This window comes from Adiantum capillus-veneris, chromosome 30, assembly GCF_014529385.1.
Source record: "Adiantum capillus-veneris isolate H3 chromosome 30, ASM1452938v2, whole genome shotgun sequence".
Classification (NCBI taxonomy): Eukaryota; Viridiplantae; Streptophyta; class Polypodiopsida; order Polypodiales; family Pteridaceae; genus Adiantum; species Adiantum capillus-veneris.
Genome location: NC_140960.1, coordinates 89,515,404 through 89,540,516, shown reverse-complemented (window position 1 = coordinate 89,540,516; position 25,113 = coordinate 89,515,404). Strand labels below are relative to the sequence as shown.

Sequence of the window (25,113 nt, the reverse complement as noted above, 5' to 3'; positions counted from 1 at the left end):
CCACGAACTGTCCCATATTTGAAGAAAACCTCTCAAAAGTGACCTTTAAAGAAATTGTACAAGAAAGAAAGGAAGTGATTATCTCCATTGAAAAATGCAAGAGCTATGAAGGCTGGAATCAAGCCATCTCAAGTCCGGTTCCTTCTAACTCTCAAATGTAACTATCTTTGTAACTCTCTTGTTTTTTAATCCAAAACCCTTCTTTGAAAAGGTTGTCCCCTCAAGGTACATGTTGTGCTTGAGGTCTTTAAAGGTTACTTGATACATTCAATTTTGGGATTGGGTATCTTGAACTCAAAGTATCATACTAGCATGAGTTTTCTTCTAAATTATGTTTTGTAATCTTTTTTTTTATAGCAATTCCCACATTATGTGGCAAATGCAAGCAAGCCAGAGGAAAAATAGAAGTGATCGAGGAGGCTTGTCAACCTACAATAGAAGAAGAGCCCTCACATGAGGACTGTCAATGAAACCCCAAATTATGTTTTTTAATCTTAATGTATAGCATTTGAAGCAATGCACTATGAAGGGTAGTTCTTGTCTAGTGTCATGTTCCATAGTTAACATTGGATAATAACCTGGGAACATTGCATAATGAGATCATGAGTGCCTTCTCTTGACCCTTGGCCTCTTGCAAAGGAGAGAGAGAGAGAGAGAGGGAGAGCACCATATAAGTTGGAACCTAGGAGTGAATGAGTGCCACACTCAGCCACGATGGAACAAAGCCGACATAGATTTGCTACCATGGAGGGTTTTGTGAGGGTATCTGCTAAGGTAGATCCTTTGCATGGGTGTGGTCTCATTATTGAGGTACAACCTACAACCTTAGCCTATCTGCTCAGTGCTCATGAGTCACCACTTGAGGTGTAGAAAGAGTGAAGGTCAATTACACTTGCAGCCATTGTCCATCTATTATTCTTGCTCCTTGACCTCCAATCTTCTTCTCCTCTTGCTCCTACTCTCCAAGGCCATCGTGCTACACAAGGTTCTTCCACACTATTGTTTCCTCAACCATCTCTTGAGTGTTCTTGTTGATTGGGCTTTGCTTTGTGCTTTGCAAGAGGTGCCCTTTCAGTTTTCTTAATTCATATTCCAGCTTAACAATATACAACTGAGATACCATCTGTATCTCTTGAACAACTCATGGCTCAAGAATATCTTTTTAGCTTCCTTAGACTTTGAATGGATGTGGATTCACTAGGAGCAGGCGGGCTGCTCTCATGTGTTTATGTTGTGTAAGTGCCATAGTGGATAGACCAATGTGGCATTGATCATTGTGTGAGCACCATAGCAAGAGGAGATAAGTATATTAGAGATAGTGTACTCAATACAATGAAATGATGATTGATTAGAATCAAAGAGAAGATACAAGTTTATCATAATAGCTTTATGTAGGCTCAAGATGGAAGGTGGAAATAAATGGTGAAAGGGATATGAACTACATGTGGTAAAGAGCAAATATCATGTGGGCTACAACAACTAGCATGTGGCTATAATGTGTAGCATCTTACTGTTGCGTGCTGTGAAAGAAATTTTGTGGTTTATGGTTGCTTTTGGCACAATGTGAGCAACCTTTACCTTTTACAACCATTGTGTTGTTTTGAGACCTTGTGTAAGTGCCAATTCTTTTCTCTTTGTCTAGAAGTGAATTGATTATATTTGCAAGTGTAGGGATGGGATCTTTGGATGTTACTAGGTAGGGCTTTAAGGAGGATGGCTATTTTATCATTGTTTGGAACTTGTAACTTGGCATAAATAAATTGGGTTGAGATACTCTTAAGTTTGTTGACAAGGCTAGCAACATCATCTTGATCTTGCATAGCAAGAAGACTCTGAATTTTGAGGCTCATCTTGGAATGCTTACCTCGAGTACCAAATAGACACTCTACGGTTTTCAAGTGTGAAGAGCAGATGTAGCATCATCAATGTGGTGGATGAAGTTATCTTCAAGGGCCGTGGTGATTCCAAGTGCTTGCTCGTTTGTGGCTTGTTTTGAGCATTCAAAGTTTGTATCAAGGCTTCCTCTGAACCGGATGTTGGTTTTACAATGCTCTGAAGATTCTTTTTCATGAGCACTCCCTTCACTTTTGTTTGCTAAGCATGAAACTTGAATCCATTGGACTTGTTTATGTTCTCGGTGGAGATGGTGTGTAGGGTGGTCTTACCAAGAAAATTTGGTAGTGTCTTGACCCTTTTACAACTTTGGAATATGATCATGTGGAGCCTATTAGCTCAAATAATCCATACATAGTGGGTTATTAACCAAATTAGACAAGTTTGAAAATTTGGCAAGCAAGAAGAGATTAGAATTTTCAGTCTTTGAATTTAAATTTTTTTCCAAATCTGAAAAACCGCTTTCATTTTGATTTTTTGATGCTTTGTTGTCTGTGTGAACAAGGCTTTCGGCCTAGTATGTGCAATGCATAGAGATAAGAGATTAGATTAGAGAAAATCCAGTAGCGTCTTGACCTTTTACAACTTTGGAATGCCTATTTAGCTCAAATAATCCATACATAGTGGGTTATTAACCAAATAAGACAAGTATGAAAATTTGGCAAGAAAGAGGAGATTAGGGTTTTCACCCTCTGAATTTTTCTTCTTCTTTTTTCCAATTCTGAAAATTGCTTTTTTGTTGCTCTATTGCCTACATGAACAAGGGTTAGGCCTATTACCATATACATGGGGTAGTGATGTGTGTGAACACGCTACGACCGCCGGGGCATTTTTTCCCTCTTGAGGAGGTTTTTTCCCCCGTGCATTGTATATACGCACATCACTCTAGGGCTAACTATCTTTCCATTTGCACACTAAGTAAAACACTCTCTATTGTGTGCCTTGAGCTTCCTTCGTCTTCTCCAAGCTGTGTGTGTTTTTATGTGTGTGCTGTGATACCAATTCCAACAATTGGTATCACAGCAGGTTGCGTCCTCTCGGGCTTAGTCGCCAGTAGCTCCAGCACACGCCTGCTCAGATTTTTGATTCGGGCTCATTTCGGCCTCTGTTTCCACTACAGCCAGGTCCACACAGGCAATTTTGTCATTTTATGCAAAAAAAAAATTCAGTGCCAAATACTACATAACATGTCCCATACTATATAGCACATGCTGGTCTCACTCAGTTTCTCCTCATTTTGGGCAGTTTTCACATCAGGTACATGCATTTCCCATGGCTTACATGTGGGCTTACATGATGCAACATGTTCTTGTGTCAAAGGGTGTTTGGAATATTATGTAGGGCATTGATGTACGCCCTGGTTTTGAGGATGTAACCGATATTGAGGATGTTGCAGGTCTTGCTGCATGGGTTGCTGCTGTAAGAGCTGTTTTGCCTATGGCAAAACAAGCCCGTTGGAATGTAAATGATGCATAGGCTCATGCACTGATTGCATTGTCTGTGAAGCGCCGCATTACTCCTCACATTCGTTCAACGAAATCTGCAAAACAGGCTTGGGATATTCTGGCTGGTCTTTATGCAAGTCACAATGAGGCTAAAATTGCATTGTTGCGTAAAGAGTTGGAGTTGAAGATTATGCATGAGGAAGATGATATGCACACTTTCCTTGCTGGTGTCAAAGATATCAATGAGCAACTTATTTCTTCAGGTGAAGTCATTTCAGATAGTTCCCTTATGCAGACTGTTCTTGATTCCTTACCAGATTCTTACCAGACTTTTGTTATTACTTGGAGACTTATGACTCAAGGAAATCCTGAAGTTGTCAAGTTTGATGCATTGTGCACATTGTTGTTGCAAGAGTCACTTTCCAGAAAAAACAGGACTAGACAGTGTGCAGTTGAACAGGGTTTTATTACTTCTCAAAGAAAGGGTGGTAACAGCAATGCAGCCACTTCTTATGGTTCTTCTGCGAGTGGAAAATCACCTGTTCCTAATGCTTCTGCTGGCAGAAATTCGTCTCGAAATTCTGGTGATAAGGGCAAAAAGAAGATACATTGCCATTATTGTAAAGCTAATGATCACTTGATCAAGCAGTGTCCTAAGTTGAAGGCCAAAGAGGCTAAGAAGAAAGAGTGTGGTTCCACTACAAATGCAACTATTGTTGAGTCTTCTGTGACAGGAGACTGTGATGTTGATGTTGATGCGTGCCGAATGGGCTTTTAGTGCAAAGTGCACTTACAAACCTGTTGTCCATGATGCATGGATGTCAGTTTTGCTGTAGATTCACATGTGTGGTATTTTGACAGTGGTGCTACAAAGAACATTACCTCACATCGTGAATTGTTCACCTCTCTCATGGAAATTCAGTCACTTGTGCCAACAATGCCTCTTATCCGGTTCAGGGAGTTGGAAAGATTGTGCTTATTGTTGCAAATCACAATTCTTTCACACTTGTTGATGCACTTTATGTACCTGGGATCAAGAAGAATCTTTTGTCTATATCTGGACTTGCTAGACTTGGACTTGTAGTCAAATTTGTGGATGACAGATGTACAGTTCATGATCTCAGTTTTTGTGATGAAATTGTTGCATCTGGCCTTTTGTGCCGTGGACTGTATAAGATCACTTTGCATGACAAGTGTGAATTCTTTTTTGCAAATGCAGTTCCAGATTCAAGGGCTATTTCAGATGCAAAACTTTAGCATGCACATTTTGGTCATCTGAATTTGCCAGTTTGCTGCGTTTGCAAAAATCTAGTATGGTTGCTTCTTTGCCGCCTCTTGAAGCACCTATCAAACATGTTTGTGAAGGCTGTATTTTGCGTAAGATACAGCGTTCGAAGTTTCGAAAGGATGATTTAGTTAGGGCCAATGCAGGTTGCAGCGTGCATAGTGATGTTTGTGGGCCCATGCAAACTCCATCCTTGGGCAATTACCTTTACTTCGTAACTTTCATTGATGATTACTCCAGGCATGCATGGGTCTTTCCACTTAAAGCGAAGTCCGAAGTTTTTATGTGCTTCAAAAAATTTCTGGCTATGACTGAAAATATATCGAAATGTACTATGGGAACCCTTCGTTCCGATCGAGGGGGGGGAGTATATGTATCATGAATTTAATGCATTTCTGACTGGTCGTGGGATAAAACACCAATGTACAGTGTTTTATACACCTCAGCCAAATGGTGTTGCTGAGAGGAAAAATAGGTCACTTATAGAAATGGCACGATGTATGGTCAAAAGTCAAGCTTTGCCGCATTCTTTTTGGCTCGAGGCCATCACGTGTGCCACTTATGTACTTACGAGTTAGGTCTTCGAGCGAGCTCAACGGAGCGAGCTTTAAAGTGAGCTTTTTTTTTTTTAAAGGACCGCGTCCGTACCTCCCCTTCCTCCTCTTGCCACCCATGTGCTTCCTCCTCTTCCCTTGCTCCTCCTCCTCAACCTCCTCCTCCAACATCCTCCACCTCCTCTCTCCATCTACTCCTATAATTGCCTTCCCTTCCTCCATCTTGTCCTCCAGCAACTCGCCTCCCTTCCACAAGGTCCTCCACTCCCTTCTTCCTCTCTCTTTGCATATCACTCTATACGCATGCCCCGTCCCCCCCCCCCCCCCCCTCTCTCTCTCTCTCTCTCTCTCTCCCCTCACCCTTTGTGTGTGTGTGTGTGTGTGTTTGTGTGTGTCTCCACCACCTGTCACCCCTATCTCCCCCCCTATATTCCCCCCCTCTCTCTGCCTGCCGCCACCTCTTCCACCCCCCCCCCCCGCCTCTCTCTCTCTCTCTCTCTCTCTCTCTCTCTCTCTCTCTCTCCCCCTGACATGGATAGATTACTCCCTTTCCAATTATACACTAGACGCACCCTCCTTGTCTCTCACACAAACCGAGATCACGCAGCTCATTAGACACGACTTGATTCAGTTAGACACTAGGAGGACATGGATACAGCCTACACGTGTGCTTGGCACGAAGATGGCTACAGAGAGCATCTCCTTGAGCTTACAGAGGATGGTTTTGTGATCAGACGTGCCTACATGAACTCTCATCTATCCCATGCATTATGATGTGTTATTCAAAAGATGCGCACATCATCACATCATTTAGAGATTGCGGCTACAAGATTTAGAGAGTACATCAGAGGTTAGGGTTGAGAGAGATCGAGATGTGGCAAAGAGAGAGAGAGAGAGGGGGGGGGGGGGGGGGGAGCACCTACATGAACAGTACTATCTATCCCATGGATTACAATGTGTTATTGGACAGGTGCACGCATCATCACATCAATAGAGATTCAGGCTGACAGATTTAGAGGAGTACCAACACAGGCTAGGGTTGAGGGAGAGCGAGGTGTAGCAAGGAGAGAGAGAGAGAGAGAGAGAGAGAGAGAGATTTGTTTGGGGGGGGGGGGGGGGGGGGGGAATGCCTTTTTTTTTTCTTTAAAAGAGGGAAAGAGTGAGGGGGAAGAGGGTGCTTTAGAAAAAAAAGGGGAAAAAAAAACATATCGCTATTGCTTGGGCATGTCGCTATTGCTTGGGCTTGTTGGGCTTGTTTTTTTTATCGCTATTGCTTGGGCTTGTTTTTTTTTCCCTTTTTTTTTCCTTTTTTTTCTAAAGCACCCCCTTCCTCCCACTCTTTCCCTTTTCCTTTTTTTCCTAAAGCACACCCTTCCTCCAGCTCTTTTCCTCTTTTAAAAAAAAGAAGAACAAGGTATCCCCCCCCCCCCTCTCACAATTTCTACCCCCTCCCCCCCCCCCCCCCCCTTTCTCTCTCTCTCTCTCTCTCTCTCTGCCACATCTCGCTCTCTCTCAACCCTAGCCTTTGATGGTACTCCTCTAAATTTGCCAACCTTAATCTCTTAGTGATCTGATGATGTGTGCATATGTCCGATAACACATCGTAATCCATATGATAAATGAGTGTTCAATCAGGCGAGTCTGGTCACAAAACCATCCTCTGTAAGCTCAAGGAGATGCTCTATGTAGAAAGCCCTCTTTGTGCCATGCACAACCATAGGATGTATCCATGTCCTCCTAGTGTCTAACTGAATCAATTCCTCTCTGATAAGCTGAGTGATCTCGGTCCGTGTGAGAGACAAGGAGGGTGTGTCCAGTCACATGGAAAGGGGGTAACCTATCCATGTCAAAGAGAGAGAGAGAGAGAGAGAGAGAGAGAGAGGGAAGATATGGAGGGAGGAAAAGAAGTACAAGAAGAAGAAGATGATTTAAACATCGTAGGAAACACGACGGGAGTTGAACTCAAGATTTTTTGAAGAGGGAAATGACATAACCAATCGAACACACTTGGCTAATAGAAAGGTTATACTGTTTTCCTCTTTTTATTAACACACACCCACACACACACACCCAAAAAGAAGAGGATTTTAACATCGAAGGAAACTATCCCATGAGACCTCAAAGATACGAGAGTTAAACTCAAGACCTGTTATTCAAGAGGGAAATGGGATAACCAATCTACCACACTTGGATTATAGAAAGGTTTTACAATTTTCCTCTTTCTATTATCGGTGCACGCGTATACACACACACACACACACACACACACACGAGAGAGAGAGAGAGAGAGAGAGAGAGAGAGAGAGAGAGAGAGAGAGAGAGAAGAGGGGATGGGTTAGAGGGATCATGAGAGGGAGAGAGGGGGAGGGGGGAGAGAGAGAAGGTAAGGGGGCAACTGAGAGAGAGAGAGAGAGAGAGAGAGAGAGAGAGAGAGAGAGAGAGAGAGAGAGAGAGAAGGGGAGGGGTTGATAGAGAGAGAAAGGGTGAGGGGAGAAAGAGAGAGAGGAGAGAGAGGGGGGGGGGGGGGGGGGGGGGGGAGAGGGTAGGGGCTCACACACACACACACAGAAGGAGGAGGAGGAGATTCTTGGCTACTCCACTGGAGGGAGGGGTGGCAATAGACTATGGTTGTAGGATTAGGGGCGACACATATGGTGGTAATAAGTTAGCACCACTAACCACCAGTGGTGGGCTAAGTTGGTGGTGGCAATGGGTGCTAAGTGCGGCAATGGGAGGTAGTGGTGGTGGGATGAAAAAAAAAAAAAACTCGCTCCAAAGCTCGCTCCATAAACATCCCCTGTACTTAACAGGTGTCCTACAAAAGCTTTGCAGTCTATTACTCCATATGAAGCATGGCATGATAGAAAGCCTTCTATTGAGTACATGAGTGTTTTTGGTTGTTTGGCATAGGCTTTGGTGCCACAAACACAACGCCAAAAATTGGATGATAAGGCTGTCAAATGTATTTTTGTTGGTTATAGTGCGAAAAGAAAAGGTTACAGGTTGTATCATCCACAAACAAAGCGTATTTTGGTTTCACGGGATGTAGTGTTTGTGGAAGATTCTATTCAGCCCTTGCTGTCATGTACTAGAGACAGTAATGTAAGCTCACAGGACATTTATGACACTTTGTTGCCCCTTTTCAGTGGTGGAAGTTCGAATGTAAGTTCCAATAAGGCAAATGTACAACCTATGGGGGTTTCCAAAAATGTTACATATCATCCTAATACTGATGCAGATGTACATGATGTACTTGATGAGGAAAGGGCTGAAAATGAGCAAGCTAGAGGTATGCCAAAATGACTGGTGCATACATTGCATGACAGTAAATTGGATGCACCTTTGTCTAGTCATACTCATTCAGGCTCTGGCCATGTATCTTATGGATCATATTGTTATGCTTTGGCTGTGTCTAGCTTACATGATGTTGAGGAAACTCTGTCTTTTGATGAAGCACAGAATTCAAAAAATTGGATGGCTGCCATGCAATCAAAATATGATGCACTTATAGAAAATGACACATGGACTTTATGTGATTTGCCTCCTAGCAAAAAGGCCGTTGGTACAAAGTGGGTTTACAAGTTGAAACGCAAGCCAGATGGTGAGATCGATCGCCATAAGGCTAGACTTGTTGCAAAGGGTTGTGCACAACAAAAAGACGGAGATTATGAAGAGAGTTTTTCTCCCACTTGTCGTATGTCTACTATGCATTTTCTATATGCATTGGCGGCTCATTTTGGTTGGGATGTACATCAATCAGACATTGTTATTGCTTTCTTGAATGGTGACATCTTTGAGGAAGTTTATGTAACGCAGCCTGGCGGTTTTGTCAAGAAAGGACAAGAGGACAAAGTGTGCAGATGTAAGAAGGCCTTGTATGGGTTGAAGCAATCTCCTCGTGCTTGGTATGAGAAAGATGACACTCATTTGGTCAAACAAGGCTTTCATAACAGTCCAACAGAAAGAACATTATAGGTAAAGCGTGAGGGTGATGTACTTCTCATTGTGGTTCTTTATGTAGAGGATTTGTTGATCATTGGACCAAATGAGAGACATATTGTTGAATTGAAGGCTGATTTGAATGCTACTTTCAAGATGAAAGATTTGGGGCTGTTGCATCATTACTTGGGGATACAATTTAAGCAGTGTGATGGTGGTATTGCCTTGTGTCAGAAAAGTTACATAGAGACATTGTTATGTAAGTTTGGGCTTGAGGATTGCAAACCTATTCCCACTCCTATGGAAACAAGTTTAAAATTGAGTCTTCATGATGCTGGTGATCCTACAAATGTCACTCTTTACCAAACTGTTGTTGGATGCCTCATTTATGTATACAACACGAGGCCAGATATTCAGTTTGCAGTCTCACAGGTCATCAGATTTATGCATAGCCCAGGGTCTAAGCATTGGCAGGTTGTCAAGAGGATTTTTGTGCCACTGTACATCTTGGCTTGTTTTATCCCAAGGGGGGATAATTGCCGCCAGACTTACATGCTTTTTCGGACTCAGATTGGGCTGGTTGTTTTGACACGTGAGTGTCCACAAGTGGTTTTTGTTTCATGCTTGGCATTTCATGTATATTGTGGTTGAGCAAGAAGCAACCTATTGTGGCCACTTCGAGTTGTGAGGCTGAGTACAGGGTAGTCTTCATAGCTACGGTTGAGAATGTATGGCTCAGACGCCTTATGGATGATTTGGTTGTTGGACAGGACACTGCCAACACTATCTACACTGATAGTCAGAGCGCATTGGCAGTTGCAAGAAACCCAGTTTTTCATGCTCGCACAAAGCACATTGAGGTGCATTACCACTATGTCAGGGAGAGACTCTTAGCAAAAGAGATCAGCTTGGCTTATGTGCCAACACAGGACAACCTTGCAGATCTTTTCACAAAGGCATTGTCTCGTGAGAAGCTCGAAGATTTCCGCAAATCTTTGGGCTTACTCCCCTCTGTGGATTGATCGTGTCCTCAGGGCATGGCACATCATGTGCCAGATCTCGTTCACCACATCACTCCAGGGGGGATCTATTACCATATACATGTGATGTCTGTGAACCCACTAGGACCGTCGGGGCATTTTTTCCCTCTCCCCCGTGCATTGTATATACGCCCATCACTCTAGGGCTATCTATATTTCCATTTGCACACTAAGTAAAACACTCTCTATTGTGGGCCTTGAGCTTCCTTCGTCTTCTCCAAGCTGTGTGTGTTTTCCTGCAACCCTAATTCGAACAAGGCCTAGTATGAGCAATGCATAGCAATAAGAGATTACATTAGAGATAGTGTACTCAATACAATGAAATGAACCTTCCTTGATTGGTTAGAATCAAAGAGAATATACAAGTTTAGCATTATGGACTTATGTAGGCTCAGAGGTGGAAATAAATGGTGAAAGGGATATCCACCTCATCTGGTCAAGGGAAATGGCTGCAATAAGTAGCATATGGTTATAACTTGTAGCAAGATTGAGAAGCATGTGTTAGGAAACTCTATGTAGTAGGTTGTATTCATGCGCATAGGGGTGCATGCTAGTATGTTTGGATTTAGGGATTGGTTATGTATAGAGTGTAAGCTAAAGGCTTCCCCCAACATGCTGGTGGTGGCAATGGCATTGGTGGTAGAAAGTGCAAGGAAAGCAAGGTTGAAATGTGTAGCACACCCATATTGCAGCTAGAAGAGGCATCACAAAGGCAGCCAATGTGATTCTTGAAGGGTAGTGTTTACAAGTTTGAGCGATTGACAGAGGTGAGAGTTTCACTCATGTGTTTGTGTTGGTGATGGTGGCCACCCGTTGCGGGCAATTAATGAAGCCAAATGGACCATATTAATGTATGGTCCAATTTTGTATTATCTTTCAAGCCAAGCATGAGGTGGTCAAGAAGGCTTACAACTCCCACTTTGGTGTGTTTTCATATAGCTAAGCACACCTAATTACCGCTTCTTGGAGACCATACTCACCTATTAAAGTTGAAGCATATTCTCTCACGTACAATTTGCACCATAGTAGCAATTAACTTAGGCTTTAGCTCACACTACCTGTCATGCAAGACGGGGCATTGGGACACTAGGGAAGAGTCCATTATGCACACTATGCCCCTTGCAAGTTCGAGTGTCTAAATATCATACCATACTTGAATGTTGAGCTTTTGATCTCATTCAATATTTCTTTCCTCTCATTTTTAGCACCAAAGTCAAAGGTTGAAAGAGAGAATAATAATAATGATAATCCGAATAGAGGGAATTGGGTATTTCTCATGTGAGGAAGAAGGGCCCCGTACGTTGTAGGGTCTATGGGGGGCCCGCTAAAGCCAATTCCACCAAAAACCAACCTTTGCAAAATATTTCTCAACTAAAATTAGAAAGAGTTGATAAAAATTTCATGCTGACCATGAGGAAAACCGACAAATTGTCCTACATCTTAGTGCAATTCTGCAGAAGAGATGGAAAAGTTTCAAACTTTTCACTTTTCCTTTGATCCATTATTTAGATAAATGTTTTGGGTGAGCATTGTTTCTAAAGGCTTGCTTAGTAGGAAAAGGAAGTGCCAAAAAGGGCCTAGAACTAGTACTCGGTCAAAAGAAAACCTAGGATTATTGTAATCCCGCCTACATAATTTGAAGCTTGAGTTTCAAATTAGAATGGAAAACCTACAACCTTTAGAGAAATGGACATCTATACAAGCCTCTTAGGAAATATCTTCATCACGTTCATGCCAAAGTCACTACATGACAAGCATTGTGATTTCATCACTTTTTCCTCAAGGTGAATAGTCACAATAGCTTACTTAAGTTGATGTGAGAGCATGTATGGCCCCCAAGTTAATACAACACTCTCATTCACTTCATAAGATGATAAGAGAGTGTGTGTGGCCCCCCATGCCAGTAAGTTAATCTCCATCAAAAACAGGGGAAAACATTGACTTTCCATGTGGCCAATTCAGCAAGCTTCATTTGATGGTCCACAATTGTTGAGAACAAACTTAATCTAACGGTCAAGAATTGCTCCAACAAGTTCCCCGAGTCTCTTAAGACCTTTGTGGGCCGTTGTGATTTTGGTCCCTGTATGATGTCCTGGCTCAACACGAGCATGGCAAGACCTTGTAATTTTTTTAGGTTGATCAATATAATTCACTCACAATTGTGAGTTTTGAAAAAAAAAAAAAGACCTTTGTGGGCCAAAAGTGCCACTTTTGCATCTAAGTCGACATATTGGGTCTAAGTTCACTTTCATTAATTAATTAATGAAGAAGACTCTCAGCTCGTCGCCTTCGCGGAAGCAAAAATGGCTCCGTCCACTGTTTCCACGCCGTGTCCGTCGACTGCATCAGCACAACGCAAGGCAGGTCCTTTCGCGTCTGTTGCGTACCCTCCATCTCCTGCTACTGCCATGAATTTGGTTTCGCAGCCTCCTGCCCGCCCCAAGCCTAGATCCCTCTCTCAGTTTGCTAGCGATGGTGACAACCTGCTTGTCCTGTGCTACGACTTGAGCTCATGCCATCCATCTACCTGCTCGCTGCATTTCTGTGTCACCCCCTTCGCCCTCACCCATGGCCTCCCCTACAGCTCACGAACCAGAGAGAAACGTCTTCTCTGTCACCCCCTTTGCCCTCACTCATGGCCTCTCCGGGCATATCACGAATGTGAGAGAGAGAGAGAGAGAGAGAGAGAGGTCTCTATGTCGGTTGCGCTGCGTCCGCTTGGCTGCACTCCACGACAGACACAAAAATATCATAGCTCGCTCACTCTCTCTCAACACCTACTGACATTCGCCCTCTCTCTCTCTCTCTCTCTCTCTCTCTCTCTCTCTCTATCTACGTCACTACACTTTCCTTTTACTTATCTTTTTGGAGGGTGTCTCACGAGGTACCCTATAGTTTGACATGCTTACAAAGATTAGAGGCCCATACCTGGAGAAGTGCAACATTAAAAGCGTTTTCATACAACTGGCCTCCTTATGAGTAAGGTCTTTTAGAGGCCAAAAGGGTTAGTACAAGTTTTAGACTTTTTCATTAGACTTTTTCATTAGTTGAGAAAAAGGCCACTTTTTCCACCTTTTTTCACACCCTTTAGAAAAATCGGAACAAGTTTTCTATTTTCATACGAGAAAAACATGCCTTTTTACATGTAAAAGTTTGACTTTTTCACCTTTTTTTGGAACAGTCACGGTGCCATGACTTTTCTTCGGATGACAAAGTTGATTTTCGCATGAGATTTATTTTTTTTCAACCGTGAAAAAATCACATTCCGATGTGTAAAAAACCATTTTCTCAGTCGTCGAGTGTAAATCTCATTTTTTACAACGATGAGAAAAAGTCTAAAACTTGTAGTGGGTGTACCAACAAAGGAGAAAGTGAGAGAGAGAGAGAGAGAGAGAGAGAAGGGGGGGAGGGGGGGGGGGATCTTCATTGACTTTTCTTATAGTGATCTTTTGTCAATTTCTTGTATGATACCTCTTCCATCACTACCTTCATTAGCTCCCTTCTTTACTGCATCTACTAACATAATATGGCGAAAGGGGGAGCCCTTTACACATGTCACAATCTGCGACCTGAAGGTTAGTCCAAAACTAAAAAAAGCCCCTTTGCACGCGATAAAGAGGGGAGAGAGAGAGGCCGCCGAAGGCGGCCGGCCGTACTAGTAAGAGTAATATTGACATGAGCGAAAGTTGTGAACAAGATCGCTTAGCTAACTCAATGTGAAAAGTCACAATGGCCTTACATCAGAGGCAATGCTTGGGAAAGATTTTTCATAGGACCGGCTTCAAAGCTTTTTCACTCGCAAATGAGCCAGTTTTTAGTATTTTTAAGAAGGTAAAATACACATGAAATGTATATTTTACCTTCTTAAAAATACTAAAAATTGGCTCATTTGTAGAGTTTGCATACGGGTTGGGGGGCCCATAGATGCGGCTTCTGGAGGCTCCTACACTAGCAGTGGTAGAGATCTGTGGGATCCACAGGCGTAGGGAGTGTTGTGGTGGGGGTGGTGAGGCTCGGGTGTAGGGGGGTTCCGGGGATGGAGCCCTCGGCTACCCCGCCCACTTTGGTACTCAGAAGAAGGTTGGGCTTGACAATTTTTTGCCACTCAGGCTTGGCGGCTGTCTGCGCTCGTGTAGAGGGCGAATCGCTCGCCAGGGTATTGATGATGGTTGTGGGGATTTGGCCACTTGCGGACAGAGCTGTGGTACGTGGACGGCGAATGGACTCCTGCTCCTTGTGGTGTTGTTGGTTGGCTGGCGGTATTTGGCATTCTACATCTTGGCCGAAATGTATGTGGTGGCAGATTCAGATTGTGCTCGGTTTGTGGCTCAGGTTGATGGTCATCTGTGATGTTCGTGTGGTGGCTCAAGATGGTGCAGTCAATCCTTTGATTGTGCGGCTTCTCAGATGTGGGAGTTTTGGTTGTGGGCCCTGATCTAGTGGGCTTGGGAGTGTTCAATCTATTGATTGCATCTTTTTTGGATATGTTGGTCTGGCGGTCAGGGTCATGTTGTCTTCCGATGACAACGGGAGTTTCATGGTGGCAACCCCTACCGGCCTTTGGTGATGGAGGCTTGGACTCCGCCCTTCTGCGGCTGTAAGCTCTTTTCTTCTTCCTTTGCTTGATAGTCAATCTGTTTGTGTTGCGATGGGGTGGCTCCCCTTGTTAGCTGATGTACCTTGGTAGTCGGTCTTGTTGTGTTGCGGTGGGGTGGCTCCCCTTGCTAGCCGATGTACCTTGGGTCTTAGGTCTGGTCTGTATCGGTTGGTGGCTGGCTCGGGTTGAGCAGGTCAGATGATGTTTTTTTTTTGGTTTTATTAATCTAATCTTTCCACCCACCTATTTTGGGTTTTGCAAAAAAAATAAAAAGATGGTAAAATACATATAGAAGAGAAAAAAATAACACTAAATTTAGTGGAATTTGAGGCGGCTTTTACTCCTTTTCACCCCAATGTGAGCTGGCCGGTTGTGGATAAAGCGGAGGAGAAAGAGTGTACTAGGCTCAATGTTCTTGTTTATAGAAGTAGGAAAACAAATGTCTACTACCTCTCATATTTGCCTGCAAATAAGGCAACCAACTTATGGTGATGATGTGACCCACACTATGGAAGCTGTTTGGAAGAAAAAGGTGGTTTGTATACCACTAGGAGAGAGTCCATTTCAAAGACTAGATAATAGAAGCAAAACAATGAAAGACTTTAAAGGTTGCATTCAAAGTTCCAAGTCTCCATCCAAATCTCCTTAGTACTACTCCCTTTGGCCAAAGGATAGTAAGACCAATTCTTCACCAAAAACCGCCCTTTGTGTAATTTTTCTCGACTAAAATTAGAAATATCCGATGAAAATTCCATGTTGGCCTTGAAGAAAACTAACAAATTCTCTGACATCTTAGTGTAATTCTGACAAATCCATTGAGAAAAAATGGGAGAGTTTCAAACTTGTCCTTTGCTCTGTATATTTCAAAAACTGTGAAAGTAATGAGATAAAGACTAATAATATCATTGGTAATGGAAATCCAAACGCATTATTTACTTCTCTCGAAAATCCTAGCGAGAAATGTTTCACATATTTTGGTATTGAAACTGGCAAATCCATCATATGGTGACAAAAAACCTAAAGAATTTTAATTGTGTTTGTTGTTGCTGTGTTTGGGAAAAATGTTTTTGTGAGCATTGAGCTTTACTATATTTTATAGGGGACTCCATAAACTACTTCTCCGAATCATTGAAAAACCACTATCTCGAAGAACTTGTAGTTAGTCCAGCTTCCACTGCTGAACCTTTCATCAGATTATCTGACTTGTGATTTTTAAGTTTACTGTTTCTACGTAATCTGCGTCATTCAATAATGAGGGGTAGTGGCGTCACCCTGTATTAGCAAAAGTCATTGATGGAGGTGAGGGGATAAGAAAGAAACAGACGAAAAATTATGGCAATTTCTCCTACGATTGCTTCCTCCAATTCAAGAGATTTTTATCCGTCAGAAGAGATGGGAAGAGAGAAATACTGGAGCCCTACTACTTAGGTTTGAACAAAGATATTTCAATTTCTACAAGTTCTTCAAAGGAGGAAAGAGAAATCCGTTATGATGTCACGACTACCTTGCCTTCCGGTAGGTGGAAGGCACGCATAATGAGGAGGGATTCCCAACTATTTGGCGGGGATAGATTCAAGGGGAAAACTGAAGGGATTCAAGTAGTTCGTGGGGGTAGGTATCTGCAAGATTTAGTTAGGTTTTTCAAATTCTATAAAAACTTGGTAGTTTCCAAAAACGGAAGTGACTGCCACCAAAACAATTTTGATTCGTTGCTTCTCCGGAAAATCTGTGACAAGCAAGATTTGGGTTGGTTACAAGCAATACGGTTGGGAAACAATTCATTAAGTTGCGTAGTATTGTACCCCTTTGAATCTGAATCCGCAAATTCAGCCGATCCCCGGAGGGACGGATCGACATTTCCCTCTGAGTAAGAAGTCTTTTCCAACTTGTATTCGTGTACGTCTCGTGAGAAAACAATATTGTTTCGCAACTCTATATCTGGATTAGATTATGGAGAAGATGAGGGAGGCTTTCCCATTCTACATGCTTATTCACAAGTTAGAAATCAATTAATAAACCGACTCACCAACTTCCTTTTGATAATTAGGAAATCAAACCTTCCTCTTGGTGGGAAAATAGTTATTGACGTCAGTACTAGGATCAAATCCGAGAGTCTTTTTTCCAGGTTTACCAAGTTTTTTGTGGTAGAGTTTTTTTCCACAGGTAGTGAGGCAGTGGCCACACAAAGCATAGTTATAAGTTTATCATAGTTACTTTATTGATTAATTGTGCTTATGCATGGCACACATGCACTAGTTATTTCCCGTATATAACTATGCAAGTCTTTTTGTAACTATGCCAATTTTCACGAGCTCTATTCACATCTAGGTATTTGTCATCTATAACTATGCAAGTCTCTTTGTAACTATGCCAATTTTGGTATAGTTTCACAAGATATATCATACTTTGTGAAACTATACCAGATCTGGTTGTAATTTTTTGCTCCTTCTAATATACTCTAAAGCGCTTTACTGGAAATAAAAAAGACAAATCGTACTCGTAGCGTGACTATATCCTTAGAAGTTAAGACCTTTGGAAAAAGAAGGTAAGGAGAGAAAGGATGATGAAGGTTGAAACTTTGAGCAATGCTAGTCTAAAATCAAACAAGCCATTAATTAATTGGCAAGATTCAGTTTTCGCCCATATCAAAAAGTTAAGTCTTTGCATTGTCCCTGGTTCTTGCGCGTGGCGTCTTGCACACACAATGATTGCTCACCTGTCGTTCGCCCAACGTCGCTTGCGATCACTGCCATCGGGACTATGGTGCCCTCCTTCCCCCACCATCGTGACGGCATCCCCCACAGAGCAAGAGACGGCATTTGCAAATTGTGCCTGTTGTGGTCTGCAATAGGACACGCGCGCCTTCCTTACTCTACATAAGCACCCACATAATGGAGGGACTCCCAAAACCACTCTGTCTCAGGCTGACCCATCGTCCCTACCTCACATGTCTACGCCTCTTGCCCGCAGGCGAGGGTCAGCACCTTCCTCATTGCGCCTTCTGCAACAAGCTCCCAGCTGCGCGATTTGCATGGTTCTGGCCGACCTACGCACACAACACGCTCTTTCTGCAGTACGATCCACACCAAGAAAATCTGCCCGTGTACCTTTTCCTCTCTCCTCCACGTGTTGTGCCCCGCCCTTTTTCCCCTGAAACCATACAAAGTATCAAATAAGATTCCATCAAATACACCCGATTTCGAAAATTGAGCGGGCCTACTGTGGACAGTTGGGTTGACAAAATCCCAAAAGTAACAGTTAAGGCAACAAGTTGAAACCAAAGCCCGGTGTTTACCAAAAACGTTTTTAGAAACCAATGGAAAAAAGGAGACCTTTGAAAATCTACCGGTTTTAAGAGAAACTAGTACGGCTGGTCGCCTTCGGTGGCCTCTCTCTCTCCCCCTCTCTCCCTCTTTCGCATCCAAAGGGGCTTTTTTTAGTTTTGGACTTTAGCCTTCAGGTCGCACATTGCGACACGTGTAAAAAGCTCCCCCTTCCACCATATTATGTTAGTAGATTTATTCGGTTTTTATTGATTTTTACACCGAAATTTCAATAGGTCTGCCCTCAAAACTAATGGGGAATTAGACCGGTTTTCTGTGAACACTGCCCAAGCCTATAAAATCAACCAAAATGTGACATTACTTGAACCGGCCTTTGCACTTGCTTGTCATCACAATGGACCTCTTCTCTGTCTCCTTCCTGGCTCTAGCTCTCATGCTCCCTGCCTCCTCCTCTGGTGATGTCATCAAAGGCGCCTACCACTACTACGACTCCGGCGTCGACCCTGCCGGCATCAATGCCATGCCTTTCACCCACCTCTACTATGCCTTCGCCAAGCTCGACCCATCCACATATTCTGTCCTTCCCCCCGACAGTGACAATGGCCGCATTGCCGCATTCACCCCCGCCGTCCGCCAGAGCAACCCCGATGTGCAAACCATGCTCTCCATCGGCGGCGGCGGTTCTAGCTCCTCCTCCACAATATTCTCATCCATGGCTGCCAGCTCCACTGCCCGTGCCAATTTCATTCGCACGAGCATCGCTCTCGCCCGGCAATACAGCTTCGACGGGCTCGATCTTGATTGGGAATATCCGTCGACGGCTGCGGACATGGCGAATTTCGGCACTCTCATTCAGGAATGGCAAGCCGCTGTCGTGGCAGAGAATGCCGCCGACCCCCTTCTTCTTGCCGCCGCGGTATACTTCACATGTGATTACTACACAGGGAACACATACCCCGTCGCTTCCATTAGCGACAATCTGGATTGGGTCAACATAATGGCATATGATTTCTGGGAATGGCAGCCGAACAAGACGGGCATACACACAGCATTGTACAAGTCAGACGATACGGAGCCGATGGTGTCAACCGACGGGGGTGTGTCGGCATGGTTGAGTGCAGGGCTCCCACCGCAGAAGACAATGTTGGGCTTAGCCTCATATGGGCGTACATGGTACCTCGAGTCACCAGCAACAAGCAATGGGATCGGGGCGGCGGCGACGGGGGCAGGGCCTGTGTATTCATATGATATGGTGCAAAGCTTCATCCAGTCAAGCAGTGCGACTTGCCGCCGCGATTCGACAGTGTCGGTGGGGGTATACTGCTATGGCTTAGTTGGGTCATCTCAGACATTGTGGGTGGGTTATGATGATGCTACTAGTATCTCTGCTAAAGTAAATTACCTCAAGGGCAGGCAGATGGGCGGCTATTTCTTCTGGCGTCTCGGGTTCGACGGGAACGGCGTCCTCGCAGCTCAAGGTGTGCCTTCTCATGGTTGCTAAACAAGTTTCTTGTTGTCATGCGTGTTCTGTGTGTGTGTGTGAGAGAGAGAGAGAGAGAGAGAGAGAGAGAGAGAGATTAGCTAATATAAAGCTCTTCTTGTTGTGCAGCTTCAGCAACCATGGGATGATGAATATTGGAACCTGTCTCCACAATATGTAAATGCTTTGCAATATTGAATAAAAATACCTCTCTCTCTCTCTCTCTCTCTCTCTATATATATATATATATATATATATATATATAGTTCAAGAATCGTGGGGGACACATCTTTATTATAGGTCTTAAATTGTCTGACACATCTTTAGGTCTCTTGGGATGGCTCATATGATCATTGAATGTGAAACCAAGGCTAAAGCATCCTTACCAGTGTTAGAAAAAAACTGGGGTCTAGTGTATTTTGATCGGTTGAAATTATAAAATCCCGGTTAGATTTTGAGCTTGCCTTTAAGAAAACTGGAAAATTTACACAAGTTATAGTGTAATTAGCGGCAAAAGCTTGAATTTTGGACCTAAAAAGCGGGAGAATTTCAAGTTTCCCCTTATTTTGTTCGGTTAGGAAAAATACATTTTTCTAGCCCTGATTCCTTACATCTTTGGATTTACTTCTTCTCCAAAAGCACCTCATACTTGCTAGATCAATTGAGATATACATCTTTGGAGTTACTTCTTCTCCAAAAAGCACCTCGGAATCGCTATAGTTCTAGTTCACAACTTGTCGGATAGATCTATGACATCCCTCGGGAATCAGGATTGTTCCTACGACGATAAACTTCCCTTCTCTCCTTTTTCGTAGGTCTTGCATTAGACATTTGACCAAAATGTGAGATTGTTTCCAAATGATGTCAATGGCTTTCTACATAAACCAGCAATTAAGACTCTATAAAGCCTAGTTATTATATTTTCATATATGCAAGCAAATTGTAAAGTTTGAAGTTTAGTTTGTTGTAGTTCCAAATTATACCCACAAAAGCTTACTTTCAAAGTTGCCAAAGATAGAGAATGTTTCCAACTTAATTCTAAAGTCCAACTTAATTCTAAAGTATAACCTGGGGCGCTGTCACTTTTCAAAGTGTGTATATATCACATGAGTTAACCAAAGAGGATTATTAATTATCCAAAATGTTTACTTTTATGTATACATTAGAAGGCACAAGAAGTTTTGGACAAATTCTCACAATAATTCCCACATTGTGACTTACTTCAACATCATGAGCTTCTGGGAGGGAGGCACCACATACCTAGCTAGGTACCATTGGGGGCAGGGGACCGCCGGCCCGGTGGGGGGGCCGGTGGTCACCTGCTCCCAATCGTACCTAGTTAGGTATGTGGTGCCTCTCGAGCAGAAGCTCATGATGTTAATCATTGTATGAAAAACACTGGAAAAGACTCCATTTTCCTACATGAGAAAATTTCTAAATCTTCTTGTGAGGGGGTTGGGATTTCTTTAAATGTATATGTAGTGTAAGTGAAGTAAGTATATTGATGTATTATTAATAATCTCTTGGAACGCACGTGATATAGGGAGCTTTTGCTACGTGATCGTCCCGAGGAGTATAATAACTATTTTACGTCAAAATTTGATCAATAATATGAAACCATAACACAAGTGCAATTGGCGAGCAATTTTAGTCATAGATTTCCTCTGGGAAACTTGCTTAGCATGAACATTAAAAATATAAAGACTCATCATGTAGCTACTTTGATTTTGTAGCCAAATTCATAGTCAATGTTTTCCCAATGCACAAGCTTCAAATCATAAAGAAAAATAAGAATAAGGTAAATTCACATTTGCAATATGACAATTTCAAGTTGTGTATGGTATGATGTATTTCTAGTTGTCTATAAATATGTACATTGACAAATTTATGATACAAGTTGAAGTGTGCATCTGTCAATTTATGACAAGAAATTATTCTTCGAACAATTTTCGATTACATTTATTTTCAAATTTCAATCCGTAGTTCAATTTTGATAGCACATTACATGCTATTCTATATGTTTAACCTTTAGGCCGTACCTCATAAAGCTTCCATCACACATTTATCATATAGCCCAATTCCGTGAGGATGTTTTAAACAAGCCTTGTTCTTATGGATAATCCAAAACTCTCTAAAAAAACTAGAAAGATACCATATCTAACACCATGTGGCTATTACCAAAGCCATACATCATGGGGATGTTTGAAAAACAAGCCAGTAATTAAAATTATCAAGACAATTACAAATTGTTCAGTGATAGTTGTGATTTTCACTTCTTACATGTTATAATGGAAGCCTTAGACAAAGTAGACCTTCCAATCTAACGTGAATTCATGAAATTTGTTCTCTTTCTTGGCTTGATGCATGAACAAGCGTCATTCCCATACCACATGACTTCGTGGAAATGGATGCTATCTTTAAGATGCATGCAACGTTCTATGCAACAAAGGTCCAACGATATTTGACAAAAGGTAACAACTTAAAGGCATAAATGACGCCTTTAAGTTGCATAGATATAGAGGCTCTACAAAGTATTGCACTATTCTCCCACAAAATGCGCTCTCTTAATCGACAACGAGTGATATGGTAGCCAAAGATATTCTTGATTGTTTTTCTTGGCTGCACCAGAATGATTGGAACAAGTGTTTTGTGATTTCCTTAGTGATCTCACTTCTATAGGACTCTTTTTTAATAGCACAAAATGGCCTTGCTAGTGTCTAATTGTCTCTCTTGATGTATGCTCATGCCCCTGATATCTCAACTCTTTTGTAGTTCCCATTCGAGTGTTATTGCCAGCACAAAATCACTAAAATCTCTTTTTACATTTGTGTATGGCTCCGATGTCATCCACAAAAACCACTGGTAGTGAACATCAAGCAAATTCACATTTTTCTCTTACACTGTATCATAGCTACCATTTTTTGCCGAAAGTACTTGGCAAGTATCGTATCTACTCTTTATGCAAGTGAACAAAAGTGTATACCAACTGATGGAAAATACATGAGCAAGATTGAGAGAGTTCATGACTTATTTGACAACACACAGCAGCTTATCCAAGTGACAAATTGACCGAAGAACACCATCACTTCAGCCATTGCAACTTCACTCAAACACACACACAAAACAACTCCAAACTCCATGTAATAGCTGGCCTCCACCATTGTCAGCTCCATACATCATATAAACAATCTCCCTCGTCCAAGAGACGTGAACAACATATCGACACAGTGGCCCACCCCTCTTTTTTTGTCTCTGGAAATCTCCATGCACCACATGCAAAGAAATAAGCAGGCAAGTCAATGCATGGGATAGAGGCAAGCAAGAGTGCCAAATGCTAGCGTTGAGAGATGCAAAATGCGTCAGGCAGAACTCACAGTCTATGATCTATACAACAAATACACTTATTTGCAAGTACACCTTTTTTCTACGAGTTTCCATGCACGCACTTGCCTTCATGTTCTCATCAAAATTTACAGTGAAACAAAAAAAAAAAAAATCTCAAACCTTCAAAATTTGAGAGGTAAATTGACTATATTTGAAGGTATTTACACGAAATCTCTCTAATTTTTGTAGGTTCACACTTTCGAATTTAAAATTTAGAGGTAAATTTTCACAATATGTAAGTGGCACTAATAAGCCTAGGCTTTTTCGAGCACCCCCTCAACACTGCACATATGGTGGCTTCTGCACAAAGGATAACAGGCTTCTGTTGGCTAGAATGGCGCTTATTAATGGGCAAAATCAACACACAAGGCAAGCGCATGTGCGCATTCATTAAGGCTGTTTTCTAAAGCCCATCTGATTGCAGAGTGAGAGAAAAATAAAGCAATCCCAGCACACAAGCCAACCATCTCGAGAAAGTATTAAAGAATGACTACCACATGCATGGAAGAGGGCAAATGGCTTGTCCAAAACTCGAGGAAAGCCATGCCAAACTTAGTTCGTGAACAGAAAAGAGTATTTTTCTCTAATCTGAAGCATTAACCAACGATAAAGCTTGGAATACACTGCACGCGAGCACAAAACTCTAATTTAGTGGTAATTTAAAAAGGATAATCACTGACTTAGCCCCAAAAATAACTAGAAACGTACGTAAAGTAGTTCTTTACTAGGATAATTAGTATGATTTTTAATTCAAGAATTGATAATTATGTGTAGATTTAGCCATAAATTAAAGGAAAAAAAAGAAATTGACAAAATATAAATTTAGTGCTGGACAGAGAACAAATTTTACATACACTAAAATGAGCTACTCATGTAGACACTGCACATATATGTCATTTGTACCACCACATAAACAAGGTACTAAGATGGGCTATTAATTTATATTTACAATGCACATAATTACCACAAACTATCATCATTTGACCTTATAAAGGCAACAAAATTTTTATTGCTGCAGGTGCCAGATACCCCTCCTTGATGGTTAGGCATCAGTAGTTGCTAAGTTCAAAAGCTTTTCAACATGATGCTCCAGATGTGCCTCATTATCCTCCAGCCTTCCAGAAACAGCTCCATCTTTCCACAAAATGAGTGTGGGGACCCCCTTGAGTCCAAACCTCTTGTCCACTCTCCAAGGATGAGCTGGATTCCTCCATGTTGCACGATCACCGACATAAGCCCTCAGTAATGTCACTTTCTTGTCAAAATTCTCGAATGTCTTATATATGACTGGTTCAGCACGGACACAATCTGGAGGTAGTGAAACGCATTGCTGAGAATGACATCCCTCTCTCTCTCTCTCTCTCTCTCTCTCTCTCTCTCTCTCTCTCTCGCTCTAAGTGACATATGTCACAATTTTGTTGTATCCGCATCTACTCATGTTTCCAATGTACCCTCTTGATAAGAGGCACCGTGTATGTTTCCTTGGTCCCATAGGTCATATTTGACCTCCTAGGCCGATAATGAAATTTCTCTCTCTCTCTCTCTCTCTCTCTCTCTCTCTCTCTCTCAAACTGATGATGGGGTTGTACCGCTTGTCTCAGAAGCAGCTTTCGGAAAAGCAGATGAGATGTGCTAACATTCTGTCACATTTTCATTTCCAGATAGTCCATGTTCAGGGACATAAGAATTTAGTGGCAGATGCGTTATCTCGCAAGCCCCTGGTTTTGGCTCTTTCTGCGATTCATCATAGAAGCTTTGAGGAAGTGGTAGATCAGTACGCCATCGATCTTGATTTTGCAGACATTTTTACCCGATTACAGAGTGGGGAGATAGTTGCATGCTATTCCATATGGGACGGCTACTTGATGCGGAAAACGATGTTGTGTGTTACACAACCTTTGGGGGAAAGGGTTTTGAACAGAGTGCCATTGTCCACCTTTTTTTTCGGGCCACCGCGGCATAAATACCACCTTGAAGGGTGTGTTGAGCACTACTTCTGCTGGCCAAGGCTCAAAAAGGATGTGGACGAGTTTGTTCGCAGTTGCTTAGTATGCCAAAAGGTCAAGTTTGACAGGCATAAGGAACTAGGACTCCTACAACCTTTATCCTCCCGTCCCTGAGAAAGCATCGTCATGGATTTTATTTTGATCTTCCCAAGACTCAGAGTGGGCATGATGGCATTTCGACACTCATCGACAGAGTCAGTAAGCAG

The 25,113-nt window shown here is 42.4% G+C and overlaps 3 protein-coding genes across 3 annotated transcripts in view; 1 reads left to right on the top strand and 2 right to left on the bottom strand.

Annotated features, from left to right (window-relative positions):
• Window positions 1–14,246: 14,246 nt before the first annotated feature.
• Window positions 14,247–18,240, bottom strand: LOC147418377 (uncharacterized). The gene is made up of 4 exons (XM_086507271.1): window positions 17,470–18,240; window positions 16,556–16,691; window positions 16,445–16,479; window positions 14,247–14,818 (listed from the first exon to the last, which is right to left on the bottom strand). The coding sequence occupies exons 1-4, from the start codon at window positions 17,570–17,572 to the stop codon at window positions 14,262–14,264; spliced, it is 831 nt and encodes a 276-aa protein (XP_086363397.1). The 5' UTR covers window positions 17,573–18,240; the 3' UTR covers window positions 14,247–14,261.
• Window positions 18,241–18,376: 136 nt separating this feature from the next.
• LOC147418376 (class V chitinase-like) lies at window positions 18,377–19,736 on the top strand. The gene is made up of 2 exons (XM_086507270.1): window positions 18,377–19,515; window positions 19,647–19,736. The coding sequence occupies exons 1-2, from the start codon at window positions 18,432–18,434 to the stop codon at window positions 19,664–19,666; spliced, it is 1,104 nt and encodes a 367-aa protein (XP_086363396.1). The 5' UTR covers window positions 18,377–18,431; the 3' UTR covers window positions 19,667–19,736.
• A 3,971-nt stretch (window positions 19,737–23,707) lies between these two features.
• The window catches only part of LOC147418375 (Thioredoxin superfamily protein), a 49,312-nt gene continuing 47,906 nt past the window's right edge, over window positions 23,708–25,113 (bottom strand). Inside the window, exon 2 of the mRNA XM_086506971.1 lies at window positions 23,708–24,209. Within this exon, the coding sequence (XP_086363097.1) occupies window positions 23,944–24,209 (266 nt within the window). The 3' untranslated portion in view covers window positions 23,708–23,943. The remainder of the gene's footprint in view (window positions 24,210–25,113) is intronic.

Coding starts and splice junctions, on each gene's coding strand:
- LOC147418377 (XM_086507271.1), bottom strand. CDS start 17,572: ATGCCGTCTCTTGCTCTGTGGGGGATGCCGTCACGATGGTGGGGGAAG. Junction 16,692..17,469: donor CGACGTTGGGCGAACGACAG/GTGAGCAATCAT, acceptor AATCTAATCCAG/ATATAGAGTTGCGAAACAAT. Junction 14,819..16,444: donor AACGAATCAAAATTGTTTTG/GTGGCAGTCACT, acceptor TCAGCTAACAAG/GGGAGCCACCCCATCGCAAC.
- LOC147418376 (XM_086507270.1), top strand. CDS start 18,432: ATGGACCTCTTCTCTGTCTCCTTCCTGGCTCTAGCTCTCATGCTCCCT. Junction 19,516..19,646: donor CGGCGTCCTCGCAGCTCAAG/GTGTGCCTTCTC, acceptor CTTGTTGTGCAG/CTTCAGCAACCATGGGATGA.